At 34.3% G+C, this 21,451-nt stretch overlaps 1 protein-coding gene across 1 annotated transcript in view; it reads right to left on the bottom strand.

The window, feature by feature from the left end:
* Window positions 1-9,200: 9,200 nt before the first annotated feature.
* The window catches only part of IQCM (IQ motif containing M), a 280,795-nt gene continuing 268,544 nt past the window's right edge, over window positions 9,201-21,451 (bottom strand). The window contains exons 12-13 of the mRNA XM_063107487.1: window positions 11,281-11,442; window positions 9,201-9,274 (exon numbers count right to left, since the gene is read on the bottom strand). Coding sequence (XP_062963557.1) covers window positions 9,201-9,274; window positions 11,281-11,442 — 236 coding nt within the window. The remainder of the gene's footprint in view (window positions 9,275-11,280; window positions 11,443-21,451) is intronic.

The following is a 21,451-nucleotide window of genomic DNA, read 5'->3' on the forward strand; positions in this document are numbered from 1 at the left end:
ATACCCAGCCCATTGAGTTTCTATGGGGATTAAATAAAATTACTTAAATAAATTCAAGTAAATCATTTATCACTGTGCTTTGCATATAGGAAGTATTCAATACATGTGGGTCTTAATTATTTTTCTTTTTGTTTTCTAATAATATACTGTCTGGAGCACAGTTCCTTGTTCACTAAACAGACGTTGACTTGCTTTGACTTTAAAGGATTGCAATTAACCTCAAACTGAAAACTGAAACCGTAGTACTTAGGTTATTCTAAAACAGTGAATTTATATTTAAGAACACATTTGGGTGTGTTCTACAATGTAAAAGAACTGCTTTACTCCTAACATATATAGGTTGTACATTATATAGCAATTATTTTTAAAAGATAGGAAATGTTCTCTTGACTTCTGCCTGTACTTATGACAATGTATAGAGAGGCACCAGAATCTACTATAAAATTCTTCTGCCACCCATTTCTGCCATACTTTTCCCTCTGCCTTTAAATTTTACTCTTAAATCTCCAGTAGGTGCCCATTAGCTTGTCAGATGGAGGTTAATATGCATAATTGTGAACAGCACAAATGTTTGATAGTGCCAAAGTAGTATATGCTTTGCATATTTTATAATTCAGGAGTCTTTAAAAGTCCACCTGAATTTTGGCTAGTAAGAAGTCTACTCAATGGCCAGTGTTTCTATGATTCTTTTATGTCTCTACATTGTTACAGGTACATAGTATCATAGTACACACTTCAGAATATCCACTGAATGAATGAATATATAAACAAATGAAGTTTTGAAACTTTCCTTCAAATGGGTTGAGAATGGAATAGTTTACCTTTTGCACAAATATCAGTCAAACTTAATCTGGAAAGAGAAAGCAAGCCATACCACCAAAAGAAAAAAAAAGGGATAGTATATAAGTGACATAAATAAATAAAACAGATATATAGTAATGAAGGTCACTGGGTCTTTCCATCCATAAATAAAAGAAGCAAGGTTAAAATTGTTGGAAGACCTCTATTATTTGCAACATGCTACAAAAATATATTACTTTTTATAAAATTATAAGTGTTTGATACAAGCAGCTGTCAATTTACTTATTAAATAATTCCAGTATTCAGGTGTCTGCATACCAAATGAAACCTGGAAGCCTCTACATTTTTTGTGTGTTCATTATTTGCTGCCATTTTCCCACAATATGCTAACAGTAAAAGCTAAATTTTATTTCATTGGCTAATTTTAAGTCTAGGATATCTATATTTATTTAGAAACATCTATGCTCCAAATATTAAAGGCTTTAAGGAGGAAAGAAAAGTATGATTTTAGTATAAGATTTATATACTTGTTTAAATTAATGTTAAAGTCATTTAAAATGTTCTATGCCCTCCAGGTAAGCTTATTTAACAGGTTAATTTATTCTAATATTATATAATCAAAATAGGATTCAGGCAAACTATATTTGAATTGAGATTAACATAATGACATACCTTTAATAGAAAGTCTTATCAACTCCCTACAATTATCAAATGTTCTAATTTAACTGACAGTCAAATAATACAGAAGACAATTATAAAAATTCCAAAGTATTGTGAAAACATTTTTACTTCATTATGCTGCAATCTTGGGTGGGAAAGTCATCATTCTCCCCTAGGGATATTAAATAATTTTCAGCTGAAACAAAGTTTATATCTAATAAGGATCGGTTTTTGTTTTATGTGAGATTTCAAGAAGAAGTGCTATTTCCTACTAGTTAATATGTGTAGTTAGAAAAGGAATGGAATTGAGCTTAAAATAGGCATGCAAAGCAAGATTTGAGAGGCCAGAAATGCGTATCAGACCTTTCCAAAGAGGCTGAAATTCAGTGTGCTCACAGGCAATACGAGATTTTGCAGGGCGGGGATGCCCTCGTCCACAGGCCTTTGCCTCACCTCCACTCCCAAGACAAAGCAGTAGGGGGAGCGGGTTGTATTTCTTTCTGTTTTTTCTTCAGAAAATATTCAAAGAATAAAACCAGCAGCCAAATTTTAAGCTTGGGGGCAAAAAGAGAAAACTAAGCACTACATAAACAAATGTGATGCTTACTTTTTTCCAGAGAAATTATTTTTCATAAGAAGCCAGGATGTTTTGGGAAGGAAGCATGTGTGTTGGAGGGTGGGTGGGGTTGGGGAGTACAGGCCTAATGAGGCCTGAACTTGAATCATCAGCATAGTTATAATTAAGGACATATTCCTGAACAAACCACTTAGCCTCTGTGCCCTCAGGCCTTCTATTCAAATGATACTTTACTAATACATCTTAACCAATTCTCTGTGAAAATAAAAAGGGAGTTGGGCAAAAATGCCATTCCATATCACTTCCAAGGCTTAAATATTCTATAGTTATGAATAGTTTTATAAAAAAGAAAGAAACTATGCTAAAAGAATAAAAAGTAAATACTAGAGAGAGTAAGCTCTCAGTAATATTTTCCTTTATACAATTTTATAAATTTGCTGTAATCCATTGTGTATTAAATTGATACATGGAAATGTCAATGCATAGGACATTATAGTTGATCACTGTATAATGAAGTAGTGTTTACTTCCTAGCAAACAAGTGCGCTATTTTTAATTATTATCTTGGAAGGGCTGGTTATGCCTACTCTGAATGTCTTAATTGAGGTGACTCTTCCTGTGAGTGTGGAATATGCTCCTTTCTCTTGCAAAGCCCTTTCCTGGTCCTGCCTCTCAAGACTGTTTAGCAGAGCCACGGAGCACGCTATATGTGCTTGTTTTACATCACTCATCATTTCATATCCTTTATTGTAGTTAATTATGTATATGTATCATTTCCCCAGCCTAAACCACAAACACATGACAGGGAAGATGTTTTATTTACCCTTGAATCCTCCTCATGTCTACCATAGAGTATTGAAAACAGACCACTCAATAAATATTTGTGGAGTGACTCAATAATGCTCTTATCTCACCTTGGATTTTTGATTCCATAACGGTTAATTTAAATTTTATTTATTAAGTAAAAAAATTTAAATGTTGAAGAACTATGCCATACCATATTATAGCCAAATGGTTTTACAATAATCTTTGAAGAAATCCAGAGATCAAACGAAAGTAATTTCAATACATTAAATTATAAAATGGCTTTATTCATTTCTCCTTTTTTTGAAATGCTATGTTTTATTTTCACATGACAAATATTCTTTTCACTATAGTTTAAAATAGCAAACTCTAAATAAATAATATAAAGGTAAATTTATCAATAAAGAAAATGTAAAAATAGATGAAGCTTTTTGATTTTTAAGTTCAAAAACATGGCATACATATGGAGGTTCAGAATGATATTTTTCAAGTCCCTAATCTTTTATTATTATTATTATTGTGTACATCAAAATGTGTAGAGTACATAGAAAAATTAGAAAATTCAGCCACACTAAAATAGTTAATAAAGTTCACTGGATTCATACAATCTAGAGATTAAAATTTGTATATTCGTGTGTTCATTTTATGTAACTATGTGAGTATATTATGCATCCTGCTATTCTGCAATGTTTTTCATTAAAAATGTATTTTGCATATTTTCCTATAAGAAACATTTAGTAACATAATTTTAATGGCCACACAGAATTCCATCTTATTTATAAATCATGATTTATTTAACCATTTCCTATTACTGGGAATTTACATTGTTTCAACATTTGTTATAATTACAGTGATATAATTACCATCCTTATAAATAAATCTATATGCATTATTATTTTAAGATAAATTATTATAAACCCTTCACTGAATTCCAAAAGAATAAATTGATCATAATTTAATATTTTCTGGATTATTCAAGATTATTTCCATTAAAATGAATCACCACATTTACTGCAGTACAGAGTAAACTGTTTGCTCTAGGATCAGAATTCTGACCTGGAATCCTGCTTACACCACCCAATAGCTACATGACCTCCAGCAGGTTATTTAACCTCCCTAAGACATGATATCTTCCTCTGTAAAATGAGTTCTACAATAAAATCTATCATATATATTATGAAAATAAAATAAGAAAATGCACATAAAATAGCTCTGAGTCTTATAAGATTATGAAGTAAATAAATATTAACTTTACATTAATGATACTGTTTTATCATCATAGCAATTGTATTAGTTTCGGTGCTCCAGAGGAACAGAACCAATAGAACGTATATAGACATATTTAACGAGATGTATCATAAAGGACTGGCTCATGACATCAGGGAGACTTAGACATCCTATAATCTGCCATCTGCAAGCTGGAGGCCCAGAGAAGCTGATTGTGCAGTCCAAAGCCCAAAGCTGGAGAACTCAAGAGCCAATAGTGTTAAGTCCCAATTTCTGAGTCTGAAAGCTGAAGAACTGTGAGATTTACAGCTATAAGTCCTGGTTCAAGTCTGAATTCTCAAGAACCAGGAGCAGCAATGACTAAGGTAGGAGATGATGGATGTCCCAGCTCAAGCAGAGAGAGGGAATTCACCCTTTCTCCACCTTTTTGTTCTATTCAGGCCCTCACTGGATTGGATGATGTCCACCCGCATTGTTGAGGGAGATCTTCTTTACTGACTCTACTAATTCAAATGTTACTCTTTTCTGAAACCACTGTCCAGACACACCTAGAAATGATGTTTTACTAGCTATCTGGGTATCCCTTAGCTCAATCAAGTTGAAACATGAAATTAATCATCACTACAATCTTTTTAACCCTGTTTACCTCTTGGTCAACAAACTCAAGTTATAATTAATTTTCAATTTTAAAATGTGATATGTGTTTCTTTGATAATTATTATATGACTTCAAAATATGTCTCTGTGTGTGTGTGTAAACACAATTATTTATATATTTATTTTTGACACAGAGAACCTCTCCAGCATGGGAGCTCTCTTAGGAGGCATTTTGAAATTTTGAGTATGTGTGTTGGTAGTTGTAATAGTCTGGAGGGATCAAATAGCTTTTATTGGATAGGGGTCTAGGATACACTATATACTTCAATAAATGGAACAGTCTTGCACCACAAAATACATCCCATATTGTAAACACATTTCAAATATTCTGCTATACCCTTATGTGAGAAAATTTTGTTTATACTTATCTGAGCATAGAACTCAACTTTATCTTACACATGAGCACAAAGCTTTTTTTTTTTTTTTTAGCACTGTTATTATATACACCAAGTTTTTCAGGAATACAAACACAACATAAGACATAAGAACACCATGTTCTGTCTGATTCAGAACTTATCAAAAGTTGTTCATCATTTTGAAAATTAAAACCCTCAAAATCAGTACTTCTTAAAGTGTTTGAGCTAACATTACAAAACACCTTTCTCAGTCTACATTTGTAACTGTCACATTTATGGTGTATCTATGTGATACGCTGCAAGCATATGACCATTTCATTAGGTTTTCTAGTCTAGTCAGCCTAAGCATTTATGTAGGAAGTCTCACTTCAGTAACGCATTTCTGAAAGCCAATCAGCAACCCAGCACACTCAGAGTCCTGTGTCACTTTACTCCCACAGCTAGAAGCCACTAATCACCGACTTGCATGTTTTCTGCATCAGTTATCCACAGCTTCATAAGGAATTGCCTCCAAACTGGAAGCTTAAAACAACAGACATTCATCTCACACATTTTCCAAGAGTTAGGAATCTGGAGTGACTTCACTGGGTGTTTCAGGCTCAGGGTCTCTCGTGAGATTGCAACCATGCTCCCAGTGGAACTGTAGTCATCTAAAGGATTGACTGGGGCTGGAGGCTCCACTTCCACATTGTGTTACTGACACAGACCTCAGGGCCTCACTAGCTGTAGGCAGAAGGTCTCAGTGCATCATCACGCAGCCCTCTTAAGAGGGCTGCTGGAGTGTCCTAATGACTTGGCAGCTGGCTTTCCTCGGGGCAGCTTCTCCAAGAGAGAGTGAGGCAGAAGTCAGAAAATCTTTTATGATCTAGTCTCAGAAGTGATATTCTATCACTCCTGCTGCATTCTGTTGGTAACACAGGCCAACCCTGATACAGTGTGAGAGGGAAATACACAAGAGCATAAATATCAGAAGCACATCACTGAGGCCATCTTGGAGATGGCCACCACTCTTCCCAAAAACCCTATATAAGATCAACAATCTGCTTTGCTCAGAGAGACTGTGCTTAACCCACAGAACTCCCTACACAGTCTCTCTGAGCAGAGCAGACCATTGATGTTACATAGCGTTTTTGGGAAGGGTGTTAGCTGCCTCCAAGATGGCCTCAGTGATGTGCTTCTGATATTCGTGCTCTTGTGTATTTCCCTCTCACATGGTATCAGGCAGAGTTGACCTGTGTTACCAACAGGATACAGCAGAAGTGTTGGTGTCATTTCTAGATGTTCCTCCAAGATTTTTTTAAAGTTCCTCATTTGCTAGCATTCTATTTGACCCGTGGACCAATAGTACTCTCTAGGCCTACTTAAGCCAAAATTCTGATAGTGCTTTGTGTCTGCTAGAATGTGAACATTTCTAGGGCAGGGAGTTAACTTATTTCTCAATCTTTATTGCCAAGTATATAGTAGGCACTCAGTTAATACTTATTAAATAGATATAGAATTTGTGATGAAACATAAATCCTCCAATTTTTATTTTACAAAGTTAAACAGTGAAGTGTTGTTTGGTAGATTATCATAAATGTGCAATTCACATTTCCTTTATCATATAGACCTGATGCCATCTTAATGTCATCTTCTTCAAATGCTTTCAACCTGCTTGGTGAAATTGGATTTGGGAGGTAGGAGACACATCTCTGATTTTATCACTGAAGTCCAAGGATAAATGGAATTCACACAGAGCACACTCATTCCTTTAAATGAAGAAGACCTAATTCATTGCCCTCAAAAATTTTTAACAGCTTGAGCATAGTTGAAAAACTTTAACCAGATACAATATAGCATTCATTTTTTATCTTTATCTTGGATGATTCCTCTGCGTATACTGAGTGTTAAAAGTTTTAACCAACTGAACCATGTAAAAATACAACATTTTTTCCATCAGCAATTATATTTACCATGAAAACACATGCACATCATTTGCCATTAACAAAGAAACCAAAGGAACATTAGAGAACACGAAAGTGGAGGCTGCTGGCAGTATATAGTTGGTAAGTCTACATTTGTGACTACATTTGTTTCCTCAAACAAGCAGATACTCTGTGCGCAAAGCATGATATTGTACTTGAACAGATACAAATGACATAAATATACAGAGTTCCTTTCAAATCAGAATTTGAGTTTTTCATTTTACAATAATTAATACTACAGAACATTTCAAAGAATGGGTTCAAAATTCAGCTTAGTTTTGACAAGAGCCATAAATATCTGTATTCTAAATGAGTAAAGGAAAACCAGGACAAGGCAGGATAGCGAACTTAAGAAGGCAAAATAAATTGCACACGTATCAAATGGTTACAACAAAATATGACAAAAAAAGGAGACAAAAATTATGGGTAGAAGTCCAAGTAAATGCTGGGATGTGTATTTAAAAAGTCATTTTAAAAGTGCAAAAATATAAGCACAACTAGTAGTAGCTGAGATTATATTCACAAAAAAATCAGAAATGTATTGGATTATTATGTCTTCTTCTGAACCCCATCACTTAAAGAAAATGAGAAAATTTGGAAAAATGTTTAGAGAGAACTGCCAAAAGACATCACAAATTATTAGAAGGGCTTCTGAGGAATATTTAAACGGCCTATTTTGGAAAAGAGAAAGGGTCATAATAATCTATACATAGCTTTATTTTGTGGATAATGAAAAAGTTACAACTGCAATAAAGGGTATATAAGAAGAGAAAGTCTTACATTGCAAAGTAGAAAATTCTGAAAAAGAGATAATAAAACATCAGACTTGACTCTCAAGGACAAATGTGTAATTACTGGAGTCTAAAACTGGGATAGGTTCTCATTTGTTTAATGTACCTCAAGTCTTGCCTAAAGGCAGTGGAACAAACTGAATGACATAAAAAATATACCTTGTACTTTTATAAGGTAACAAAACAGTGATTAGGCCAGGAAATCAAGATCCAGTATTAATTACATAATTTGAATAACCACATGTTACTAGGGTAAGTCAAATTTATTATATGAAGTGCTAGAAATGATGTATGAAAAAGAAGTAATAGTTCTAGAGGTCTTTGCTCATTACTCAGGATCTGAACTAATTAGAAACTTTACAGTAATATAGTAATATGATTTCAGTTAAAATGGACCATTGGTTTGAGAAAGTAATTTAATAATTCATTTGTATTCCCTAAATGATTTCCTTGAAAGATAATGGCTAACCTACCCCTTCCAGTTATCTCCATTAGATTTCCAACAGTTATAGGGCTCAGATGTTTCTTAACATAATCCACAACTTCTAGGTTGAAAATTAACCAAGGTCACAAAAGCTTAATGAAGGTGAGGAACAAGTTCAGGATATTTGTGACAGTCCAGAGGGTCATGGGGGCTCGAGGACAGGCAGCTCCCAAGGAAAGATAATCCAACACATGTCAAAAGACTAGCTTTCCAAAACAGCCTTTCTGAAAATAAGTTTGACAAGACTATATCCCTGAAAAAAATTTAAAGACTTGTTTTCACTTGGTCAAAGATTATAAAATTATGATTTAGAAGAAATACTTTGTGCTTATTAAGCAAATTGAAATTATGACTTATGTAGCATTTCTGATACATTCAAGCCACTGTTCCAGGTATTATGGGATGTAAAAATATGGATATACTAGATATATTTAGAGAATGTATGGTCCTAGTATTAGACAGTTTGTTAGCCACCCATGCCATTTATAAAGCATTCATAACTCTATTAACTACTCCTCAGTTCTTGCTGATGGCACATTTCTGAATCTACAGAGTGAAATCAATAAACAGGAGTGTCTACACTGTGGACTATTAATGCTGAAACACATAATAAATTCCCAGAGCTATCTTCTCTAAAATGTTTATAGTTAAGGACTTACTCAGGTTCAGAAAGCACTTCTGTAATAGACTAATCTTTTTCAAGGCAAATGCTGCAACTCTTTTGTCAGTCAATTTAATAACAACTGTAATTCAAACAGATGCAAGGCTCTAGTCATTTACCCCAAAGAAAAAAGAAAAAGATCAGCATGAAACCTTGGAAGACAGAGTTCTCAAGTTACAACATAATGCCACTTGCATATTTCCTTATTATTTGTTTCATTTTAACAAAATGTTTGCAAATGAGCTCTAAACAACAAATACAAATCTTTAGAATCTGGTAATTGCAGGTGGAAAACTGCAAAGACAAAGTAAAGTGCAGCCAGGGTTTTGATTCATCTTAGAGAACACAAAGCCTTCAACTGAGGATACTTCTTCATCATTTTCTTTCTCTTTCTTCCCCTCTCCTTCTATCAGAGAACTGAGCACTTAAATATACCTTCATGTGCACCACCTTAACGAAGTTACACTGAATTTGTGACTCTCTTCAAATAAACTCTTTTTACTTTTGTTTTTTAATTTTAGGTATAGTAAAATTCACTTCTTTTGGTGTACAGTTCTATGGGTTTTGACTAATTTATAGTTGTGAAATCACTACCACGATCAAGACATGAAACAGTTCCACTCCAAAAACTCCCTCATGCTGCCTATTTGTAGGAGAATCCTACCACTTATTTAAGCCATGGCAATCACAGGCTCGACGCTTGTCCCTATAGTTTGCTTTCTCCAAAGTGTCATTTAAAAGGAATGATCCAATGCATAGCTTTTGAGTCCGGCTTCATTCACTTAACATGATGCATTTGCAATTTATCCATGTTGTTGTGCATATCAATAGTTCATTCCTTCTTTTCTATCAACGAATGGTATTCCATTGTAGGGATGTACCAAATTTTGTTTATCCATTTACCAGCTGAAGAATATTTGTGCTGCTTCCAATTTTGGCAATTATAAATACTGCTACTACATACATCCATGTATAGGTTTTTGTATAAACAGATGCTTTAATTTATCTTGGATAATTTCCTAGGAGTACAATGGCTGGGTTTTATGGTTAGAATACATTTAATCTCATAAGTAAGTGACAAATATTTCCAAAGCAGTTGTACTTTTTTGCATTTCCACCAGCAATGTATGAGTGTTCCAGGTGCTTCACATCTTTGCCAGACTTGGTATTGTTAGATTTTTTAAAAAATGTTTAGCTTTTCCAATAGGTGAATAGTGGTATCTCACTGTGGTTTTAATTTACATTTCCCTAATGACTAATGACTGTTGATGATCTTTTTATGTGCTTATTTTCCATCTATATATTTTCTTTGTCTACTTGCTTTTGATAAAAGTGCAACGTTAATTCACAGAAGGATAGTCTTTTCAACAAATACTGCTAAAATTTTTGAATATCAATGTGTAAAAAAAACTTCAATGTATACCTTGAGCCATGTACAAAAATAACTCAAAACTATGATATACTGAAATATAAAACCTCAAACTGTAACATTTCTAGAAGAAAACCTTTGTGATCACAAGTCTGGCCAATATTTCTTGGATATAATAGCAAAAATATGAGTTATAAAGAAATGCACGGTAAATTGGACTTCATCAAAATTTAAAACTTCTGGTTTTCAAATGATGCTATTAAAAGAAAATGTAAACCACAGACTGGGAGAAAATATTTGCAAAGCATAAGAGTGAATATGTTAAAGGACATGTATTTATAATCTCCAAAGTATTCTTGAAACTAAATAATAATAATTATAACAATATAAACATGGCCAAAAGATCTGAACAGACACTTCACCAAAGAAGATATACAAATGTCAAATACATGAAAAGACGCTGAACACCACATTTAATAGAGAAATGAAAATTAAAACCAGAATGGGATACCAGTACACATCTTTTAAATTGGCTAAAACGAGAAAGACTGATTATACCAAGTGTTGATATAGCTGTGGAACAAGTAACTCTCATATCTGTTAATGGGAATATGAAATAGTATGACCATTATGGAAAATAGTTTAGCTAAGAGAAATTAAAACATACGCCTCTATATAGTCTGTATATCAATGTTCACAGGGTCTTTACTTGTAGTAATTCAAAAGTGAAAACAACCCAAATGTCCATCAACAGGTGAATGAATAAGCATTGCTGTTTTTGCTATTCTCATGGAGGCACCAAAAGCCCAAAATAGAGAACATTTTATATGGCCTACCTATCATTCTGCATCATCTAAGTGATGAATAAGAGTTACATAGATAAAAGATCATTTCTTCTTTATTATAAGAAAAATAAGGTCCAGCATCTTACCTATATATTTGTATCCTTCTTCCCCATTTACTATGGGTCTCAGCCAAGTTGACTTAAGTCGTGTATTATTATGCACCTGGGCACCTTGAGGAGGATACAGCGTAAATAACATTTCAATTGCATTGCACTTTTTGATTAGTTCAGAATATTTTTCTTGGCAATCTGCAAAAAAAAAAAAAGAAAAGAAAAAGAGAGAGAACGTTAAAAATGTTTAGTGTTAGACACTGTACAGAATGTCTTACATGTTCCTTTGAAGAGAGGAAAATTAAAAACTACTTAACCATTTGAATACCAAAAGTTATACTGAAAACATGGGTTTTCTTTATTCAAATTTACTTCACCAATAATCTTACTGTTCAGATAATTCCTAGAAAAAATTATAGAGTAAGAACTTTACTAATATCAATCTTCAAATGCTACCAGTTTAAAGCAGTAGTTTTAAAACTGTGGGGAAAAAATTAAGATAACCTATGAACAGTATGTATAAAATACATTCTATAGCATAGCCATATATTTTTATTTTAAATTGCCATTAAACAACAGAATCTGATAAATCTAATTCCATAAACTGGAATTATTGAGAGAATTAATATTCCTAGGCTATGGTTTTTAAGAAAATATTAAAATGCATATGCTGTGACAATTTTTATTTGACAAACATTTATACAGCACTTATTAATATGCAAAGAATTGTTCCAAGTGCTTTAAAATATTACCATATTTAATTTCCATACACACCTATAAGGCAGATCCTATTATTATTTACTTTTACATGAAGACAATAAGACCCAGAGAAGTTAAATAACTTGCCCAAATCTCATAGTTTATAAGTGATGTCATTAGGATCTGGATATCTAAGCTCTTATTTGCCAGCAAATCTTTGTTAATTGAGCATGACTTCTATTAACTGGTAAACAAGAAAATTGGAATTAAAAAATAATTTGAGTTGCAGAGTAAAAAATCTCTGGTTATGTCCCTTGGTCCTCCAAGGGTTTGTAATTTCAGTTTTGGTTGATAAGCCAGTGTCCTAAAATTCAATACGGCTGATAAGCCAGTGTCCTAAAATTCAATAAAGTGATCTGCTGAGCAATTAAAGTGACTCTACCCAGAAACATTTTAAAGAGAGGCTGATGTAAATCTCCATTTTTAACCCTGTTACATTTTCCTTCCTTCCTTCCTTTCCCCTTATTTTCCTTTATTTTGTTAAGGTCACATTTTCTAGTAAAGTAATTATACATCAGTATGACATTATAATTAAGAAGACAGATTTGTTTGGTGGGCAGTATACCAGGTATCAATCTATTGCCTCAAAGCTCCAAATCCACCCCTCATTGTCCCACTTGTGGGACTAGAACATTTCTCTCTTGCCATATGGCACTATTTAAGCATTGATGTAGAGGTCCATAGAGGGAACTGGAGGTTGAATGGGCTCTTCCCAGTCTGGTGCTTCTCTTGTCAGGCTCCTGCCATACACAGTACAGTGTCTAGTCATGCAGGGCACTTTCTGGGCAGTTTTCCTGGCACCACATTGGGCAACACCCTCCTCCCACCACTGGGAGCTTCCTAGAGAGTTCCATGGTGCATCACCTTCCCATGAACAGACTCCCAGGAAGTTCCACAGTGTGACATCTCCCTATAAACAGTTTCCCCCAGAACCCCAGAGAGTGGTTTCTCCATGAGTTCCACTAGCATGCCACCTCAGTGAACTTCTCCACCACTCACTTGGCCATAGCTACACCTTTTCCAAGGAGACCTGGATCCCAGTGGGTGTCCATCTTTAAGATTTGCTCTTTAAGTGCTCTGACTCATACAAGGGGAAGGAGCCACTCCCTGTATCTGCTCTCAATTCTCTAGAGTTCTTTTTATCTCTTAGTAAACAATCAGTTACTGCAATCCCAGTTGTACTTAATAATTCTTTATACGAGAATTTTCTTGCTCAGATTACTATGTAGTTTCTGTCTCCTGAGTGGACCTTAACAGATACAGACAGACTTGGGTTCTAATACCTGAACCACCATTAATGGGCTCTGAAATATTAAACAAATCAATTTATCTCCACGTTGTAATATTGACCTAATATGGTCATTGCTAGGACTAAATGATATAAGATATATAAAATGTTTATGGAACCATGTGTATAAGTACTGGATAAGTACATTATTAGTTTTCATCCAGTATTATTTTAGTAATAATAAAAACTATGAGTTGGGAATTAATAAATATGTAATTGCACCTTATGACTTTAAACATCTTAGAGAATGTATCTGCTTCTTTTTTAAAATGGAAAGTTCAAAATTATTCCCTTCTAACAAAACCAAAGCTGAAAACATCCTCACATGTGTTCAGATATGTGGACAGATATTAAATATATCACCTAGATAATTCTAAATCTCTCTTTCTCATCGATCAACAGAAAAAAAAAAAAAAAAGCTAGAACTATTGTAAAGCATTGCCGGGAAGTAAATCGTGCTTTACTTCTTTACCCCAGTCATCTTCAAGCGGTTGAGCAGGGGAGATCCTCAGGCAGTAGATGACTTTTCTAGCTGTGAAGGAGGCTAAGTATGGAATATTATATCACAAAAAAATCACATAGCTAACCTAAATGCAATCCTAACGTTTTTTTATAACACAAAAAATAAGGAAACAAAATAGAACAGAGTTTCTCTCTTTTAAACCATAAGGAAAAAAAAAATGAAATGAGAAAAACTAGGAATAACAGCAGTTGTTTGTGTGAAATGACCAAATTGCATTTCTCCCCTCCCCCTCCCTTACATCTTTCTAATACTTTTAGCTTAGAAAAGATGTTTAGTAACATTATTTGATAGGAATATGCTCATTAGTTTTAATAAATCGTTTTATTTTCCATAATGGCAAATGCTTCAATTCAGGGAAAATAAAATGCCTACTCTAAATAATGGTGAATATAGAGCTGCCACTTTCTCTTACTCGCTTATCCTGTTTGAAGACCAAGTAACAAATACATGAAGTCAGAGGAGTGTTGAATTTGCAAAGATAACATGATATAGTGATAACTGTAGCATTAGACAAACATTGAAGCTTTGTAGCTCACAGTCTTGCTACTGGCCCATTTGCCACTGGGTAATGCAAATGGACCCTAAGAGTTCAGACAAGCAGGGCATCATGGTTTTTTAATGATCATACCTTCCTTCATAATATCAAAGTTGATTACAAATAAGCATGTTTCATTTAAAAAAACATAGCTTGTAAAGCATGTTATCTCTATTTTATTATATATGTTACCCCAAGATAAAAGCAGGAATTTAAATTTTGTGGCTGATATCGATAATTTTTGCTATTTATGGAGTACCTTCCTTTCAACACACTGCTAAGTCAACATTGGATTTAGATGCGGTAATACTACTCTTGGAACTCAAAAGAGTAAGAGCTTATTTTTACCCCTTCTTCAACAGGTCATACATGTAGTAAAAATCTGAAGACCTTAGATTTATGTGTCAAGGTCTGGTTCTGCGGCAAAAGCCCAGATAGAACTTTCATGACTCTGTATAATTCCCAGGTCACCAGGTGGTTAACTTTCTTCATTGAGAGGCAGCAGCAGGGGCTGAGAGCAGAGGCTCTGGAGCTGCACTACTTGGGTGTGAATCTGGATCTGCCATGTACGTTAGGTGACCTGAAGCAAGTTAGCTAACTTCTATCCACCTCATAGCAAAAGGGTCCATATTTGTAGGGCTGTCCTGAAGACTAAATAGGTTAATATAAGTATTTAGAAGAACATTCAGTCAGTGGTTAGCATTAGTTAAGTGTTAGTTATTACTGTTATCATGATGCCTTCCATTCACCAGATGCTCTCTTCTATTTATGTAATGATAGCAACTTCCTGTCTCCTTCCACCCCAGCCATCCTGTTTGTGCTCTGGGTTGGTGGGTCATGAAGTCGTTGCCATTTCTGGTCACTTCTACACTACTCTGGATGCCCTAAGAGTCAGTGGTTCCTGTTGCATACTGACCAGCATCCTAGAGTTTCTGTCATGTTCAGAAGTTTTTGGTTCATCAGTCACTTGTGGACTACTAATTGGCATTGTGATCATCTTCCTTTTCAGCAATATTGATAAGTAATATATTTTATTGAAGCTAAGACAACATAAACTATGATGACCACATCATTTTACATGCCACTAAGAAATATAAAGAACTTGTCATTTAATTATGGTGTGCCCTGATTGTAAGATGTAGCCCAATTTCAGAAACATCAAAATATGAAAATATATATCTTAGTGCTAGTTAACAACATATGGTAAAATCAAGAAATTGCTTAACTGACAATGGCACTTGACTACCAGATGGGCATCTCAAGTTCTATGCACCAGGGTTGCCTGCCTGCAGTAAACAGCATCTATATAATGGTACAGCCTAGTAAATTAGGAAATCTCTTTCATACTTGCCTTACTTCCCACTGCCACCATCCTAGAAAAACTATCATCAATTTTTATACAAACACTTTATCCTCCTATATAGCCTTCTTGGGCCTTTCACTCTTGTCTCTAATAGCAGCTAGAGTAATATTTTTTAAATGCACAACCATCCATACATTTTCCTGTTCAATGTTTTCCTGTTGCACTTAAAATAACGTACGGCTTCTCACTATTTACTAAAAGGCTCTGAACATTCTGGCCCCTGTTTCCTCCTCTTTCTCTGTTCTAGCAGTCCTGGTTCCCTTTTAGTTTCTAAATATTCCTTGTTTCCTCCTGTTTCAGAACTTTGCATATGATGTTCTCCTCCCAAACCCTCCCCTCCATTGCCTCATTAACTTCTACACAACCTGCACATTTCTCCCCAAAGTCTCTTCACTACCACCAAAAATAGATCAAGCCTCCACATTATATGATTTCAGAGTTATTGTTTTCTGTACTATGTCTCCATTACACTTACTCAAGTTTGTAATCATAAGGTCTATCTCCTTCACAAGACTATGAGCTCCAAGGGGGCAAAGTCCATGACTGTTTGCTAACCATCTGTTTTAGTCCACTTTGTGTTGCTATAACAGAATACCTGAGACTGGGTAATTTATAAAGGAAAGAGGTTTATTTGGCTTACGATTCTGGGACAGCTGCATCTGGCACGGGCCTCAGGCTGCTTCTACTCATGGCAGAAAAGTGGCAGGCAGCCGGCGGGTACAAGCAGATCACATGGCAAGAGGAAGCAAGAGAGAGAGAGAGAGGACGTGCCGGGGTCCTTTAAACAACAAGCTCTCACAGGAACCAACAGAGTGAAAACTCACTCATTACTCCGCCCTCCTACCCCAGGGAGAGCACTAATCCATTCATAAGGGATCCGCCCCCATGACTCAATCAGTTTCCAACATTGCCATAATGGGGATCAAACTTCCACATGAGTTTTGGAGGGGACAACACATCCAAACTCCATCACCATCATATCCCCTAGCATCTGGCCCTGTACCTGACACTTAGGGTCAATTAAAAGCTTTTTAATTAATGAATGAATATAACAACAATTAATAGTATTTATTGAGAGTTTAGGATGTAGCAAGCAGTGTGCAAAGTAGTTTACATATATTAGCCAATTTAATCCTGAAATCACAACAATTTAATTTACTGACAGTCCTATGAGTTCAACAGTATCATACATCACAGCTCAAGATACTGAGGCAGAGAGGTTGTAGTGAAGCCAGGATCTATTCCCAATACTGTCAAACTTCAAAGCTTTTCCTTTTAACCATGATGCCACATTGTTTTCTTGTTTGTTTGTTTTAATAATGATACCAGATTTACTCTTTCAAAAACATTTTTTAAGGGAGTCAATCACATTTATTTTAAAATGAAGCCATATGAAGTACAGTTATAGTTGATATTTTTGTCTTGACACTGACACACATTTCTATTTTACAATCTTGAGTTTTGCTATCTGTAATAATTATCATTGTTTATGGAAAAAAGTGCATTCTAAAGTAAAATATACATATATAATATTTACAGAAGTTACACAATATCAGCAACAGCTCCTATCACCCTATATTAAATGTAGTTGCTAACTTTGGAATGACTCTCTCCTCATACTGTTTGTGACTGTTTTGAGTTAAGACTAAGCATCATTACGGGGTTTTGCTTTTTAATTATTTTCTTTTATTTTTGAGGAAATAGGAATCATTATTTGCCAAAATAATGATTCATATTGCTTTCAGAAGAAAACAACCAAACTTTCTCCCTATTTAGAAACAGGTCACAGATATGAAGTCATACCTTTTCATTAAGAATTAAAATAGGACTCTCTCTCTGATTTTTTTTGGGGGGCAATGAATGTTACAATTTAATCACATAATATACTTTTGTCATAATTCACTTAATGAAAATTGAACAGTAATATTAAAACAGATATATATTAAAAATATGAACTAGAAGATGATTATTCATATAACAAAAGATTAACAGCTTAGGATACCAATAAAGGATATATTTTCCTTCATGTATTTAAAATATTTTACTGAAGAGATCCTAAATGTCCAATAAATAGGAAGAAAGAGTAAATCACCCATAGCATGTATTTTTTAGTATCAAATAAAATATGCTTTAATTGATTTATTTATTTTTGCTTAGGTGGAAATTAATGCTTATAAACACCTATATTAAAAAAAGAAAAATCTCAAATCAGTAATGTAAACTTCTACCTTAAGAATATAGAAAAAGAAGACCAAAGTAAACCAAAAGCAAATATAAGAAGGAAATCACAAAGATTATAAGAGAAATATATGAAATAGGGAATTAAAAATAAATAGAGAAAATCAACAAAACCAAAAGTTGATTCTTTAAAAAGATCAACAAAATTTACAAACCTTTATCTACGTTGACCAAGAAAAAAAGAGATAAGACCAAAATTACAAAAATCAGAAATAGAGCAGGGACATTATTACATTGTCATTGTGGTTTTTTGCAGTGGCAAGATTTAGTTTCTTTCTCTTTCTCATTTGCATTTCTGTTCTACCAGTGGGTTTTGTTTTTTCTTGTATATTCATGTTAGTGATTATCATTTTTTGGATTCTGGCTGTAGGATTTCCTTGAGGATTTCTTGTGGGGCTGGTCATGTGGTGGTGGTTTCTACTTCATTTCTGAAGGACAGCCTTGCTGGGTATAGTATTCTTGACTGGAAGTTTTTTTCTTCTAGTGTTTTCATTGTAGCATCCCATTTTCTTCTGGCCTATAGAGTTTCTGTTGAGAAGTCTGCTGTTAGTCTGATAGCAGCTCCCTTATATGTGACTTGACACTTTTCTCCTGCTTCATTTAAGATTCTCTCTTTGTCTTTGAGATTTGCCAGTTCGACTATAATGTGTCTTGGACAGGATCATTTTGGGTTGAATCTGTTTGGGGATCTTTGAGTCTCCAGGATCTGAAGGGCCATGTCTCTCCCTATACCTGGGAAAGTTTCCAATACTATTTTGTTTAATAGGTTTTCTGTTACTTTTCCTTTCTTCTCTCTTTCTGAAACATCCATGATTCAAATGTTTGTGCACTTAAGGTTGATTGCTAGCTCTCTTAGATTGTCTTCATTTTTTAAAATTCTTTTTTCCTTTTTTTGTTTCTGCCTGGGTTACTTCTAAAAGACTATCCTCAAGATAAGAAATTCTTTCTTCTGCTTATTCTAGCCTGATGCTTAAGCTACTGGTTGTGCTTTTTAATTCACTGAGTGAATCTTTCAGTTCCATGAGCTCTGCTGTATTCTTTTTAAGGTATTAATGTCTTTGTAAATTTCCTTCTTCATATCCTGGATTTTTTTTATCTCATTTCATTATATTGTCTAACTGAGTCTCCTTATATCTCAATGAGTTTCCTCAAGAATGTGGCTCAGAATTCCTGTCCATTTCAAGGGTTTCCTGTTCTATAGGGTCTGGTATTTGAGAATTACTGCATTCTTTAGGGAGTGGTGTATTTTCTTGGGTTTTTGTATTTCTAGTATTTCTACATTGATGTCTGGTCATCTGGTAGAGCAGCTGTTTCTTCTATTCCTCTAGAGTGAGCTTTGAAGTGAGAGACATCCTCTTCCTTTATTGGTCTCCGCTAGTGACTCTCCTTGTATCAGTGCAGTTGAGTATCCAGAGGGCCATCTGCACAGTGGCTATGGCTGCTGCTGTGGCATCAAGCCACTTTTTCAACAACCGTGGCTGTAGTGGTGGCTGTGGTGGAGCCTCCAATGCCACATTATTTTGACAGATGGTTTCTGCTATCATGGGTCTGTTACCAGCTTCACTGGTTGCTAGTCAGCCGGCGATCTCTCTCCTTGCTATCTCCCTTCCAATCTTTCTAAATCCTTCTACAGCTGTTCCTGTAAAGTATAGCCTGCTGGTCAGCACTGTTTCTCTCACTATACTAGCAGCTCATAACTCTTTCCAGGAAGCTTTCTGATGTTAGTCTTTTCTACAAGATCTTGCTTTATAGGAGTTATTGAATAGCCCTCAGGTCAAAACCACTATTCATAAACTGGATATAACCCTTTTAGTTTGCTAAGGATAATAGCTAGTATAAAATCCCACAGTTTGAACTCCTTAGCCACCTCTAGTTTTCCCCTGCCTCTCAGATAAGTGATTCTCACTTATACTAAATGTTCAGAAGGGACAGTAAGTTTTTGAAGAACTCAAAGACACCTTTCCCTTCCTGTCCCTAACAGGGTCCTGTATTATTGAGAGCTTATTGCCTCCCTCCTACAGAGCCTGAATTTGAATATTTAAGGCAGTGGTTCCAAACTTGTACTTTACCATTATTAAATAAATAAATAAATAAAAATTATGTAATTCACCTGAAGTTGCCAGCTTTACATTCTGCTAAGTGAGGATGATAAAAAGACCATCTATTACCACAATTTTTCCTTTTTTGGCAGTTTTATAGAAAGATATTTTAACACTAAAAATGCATGAGCAAAAAAATCTCAGATGAAAAAACAGTGATGAACATTTAATAATGAGAACCTTGAACTCCCAGGATTTTTTAAATTGTCAACTTCTTCCTAACGTGCCTACCTCTCCACACCAATCTTACAGACACGATATGTACTTTAAAAAGGCACATGTGTGAATTATTAAGGTCAGGATCAGTTCTAAGCACATCAGGGGGAGTTAGGTAAATGACCAATTTCTAAATGTTGTACTTTAATATCTTGTCACTATTCAGTTAAAGTACCTTACGTTGCATTCATTTTCTTTGATTTGAAATAAATGAATGTCATACTTTTTTGTTGTACCATTTTTATCTAAGCTTTTTTCTGTTCATTAGTAAATTTAAAAAGGAGGATACCAGTTTATCAATATGAAAAATTGTGTATGTCTTGTACAAGGGAAAGTGAGTCTAAAGCAGCCTCATCCTCAAATTAATAAAGCTTTCTTACATGTAATTTCTTTTAAGCTGAAATATAAGGTCTTGAACATCATTGATGACAGAAAATATTAAGATTCAAAACCAAGGGGCAAAATGGTTAAGAAGGCAGTTAAATCATAAGCCACTGCATGATCTAACCTCTAAAAATAAATGCAAGGACAACTTATCTCATACTACAATTAAATACCAACATTACTTAATTTTAAAAAATGTTCAATAACACTTAAGAGTAAATAATATATAACAAGGACATGAATTAATTTTTAAAAGTTATAGTATAGCAAGTATTACAATTTTAAATTCCTTCAGTTTGTGACAACAGGCACATTGTAAATTTCACCAGAATGTTCTTCATTATACAATTAGAAGGTTTAATGTGTGAAAACTTTGTCCTTAATAATACCTTTATGACATTTGCTAGTTCAATAATTAAGGTGCAGTTATTTCAAAAGGTCCACTTCCCCAATGGAGTAAATATAGAAAGTTCATAAAGAAACATTTTAGTTTTATTTTCATGTTTTTGTTTTGTTGGGTTTTTTTTTTAATTTTTAGTCTTACAAGCAAATTACATGTTCAAGTGTTGGATATGGAAAGCTAAAAGACTTTTCTCTTTTTCTATCTTCATGAAATTAAGATAGAAACACAGATCATATTACTATATATAAACAAATTATATAGCTTCCCAAAGCACTAAAATAAAATAATTTAGTTAATAATTCCAATAGAATTACAAGGATTTCTTAGGAGGGGCAGTTTCTTTCTTCTAAAAGCCTGTGTGTATATATGTTTATATGAGAGTGTGTCTGTGTACTGGAA

Source organism: Cynocephalus volans, chromosome 9 (genome assembly GCF_027409185.1).
Source record: "Cynocephalus volans isolate mCynVol1 chromosome 9, mCynVol1.pri, whole genome shotgun sequence".
Classification (NCBI taxonomy): domain Eukaryota; kingdom Metazoa; phylum Chordata; class Mammalia; order Dermoptera; family Cynocephalidae; genus Cynocephalus; species Cynocephalus volans.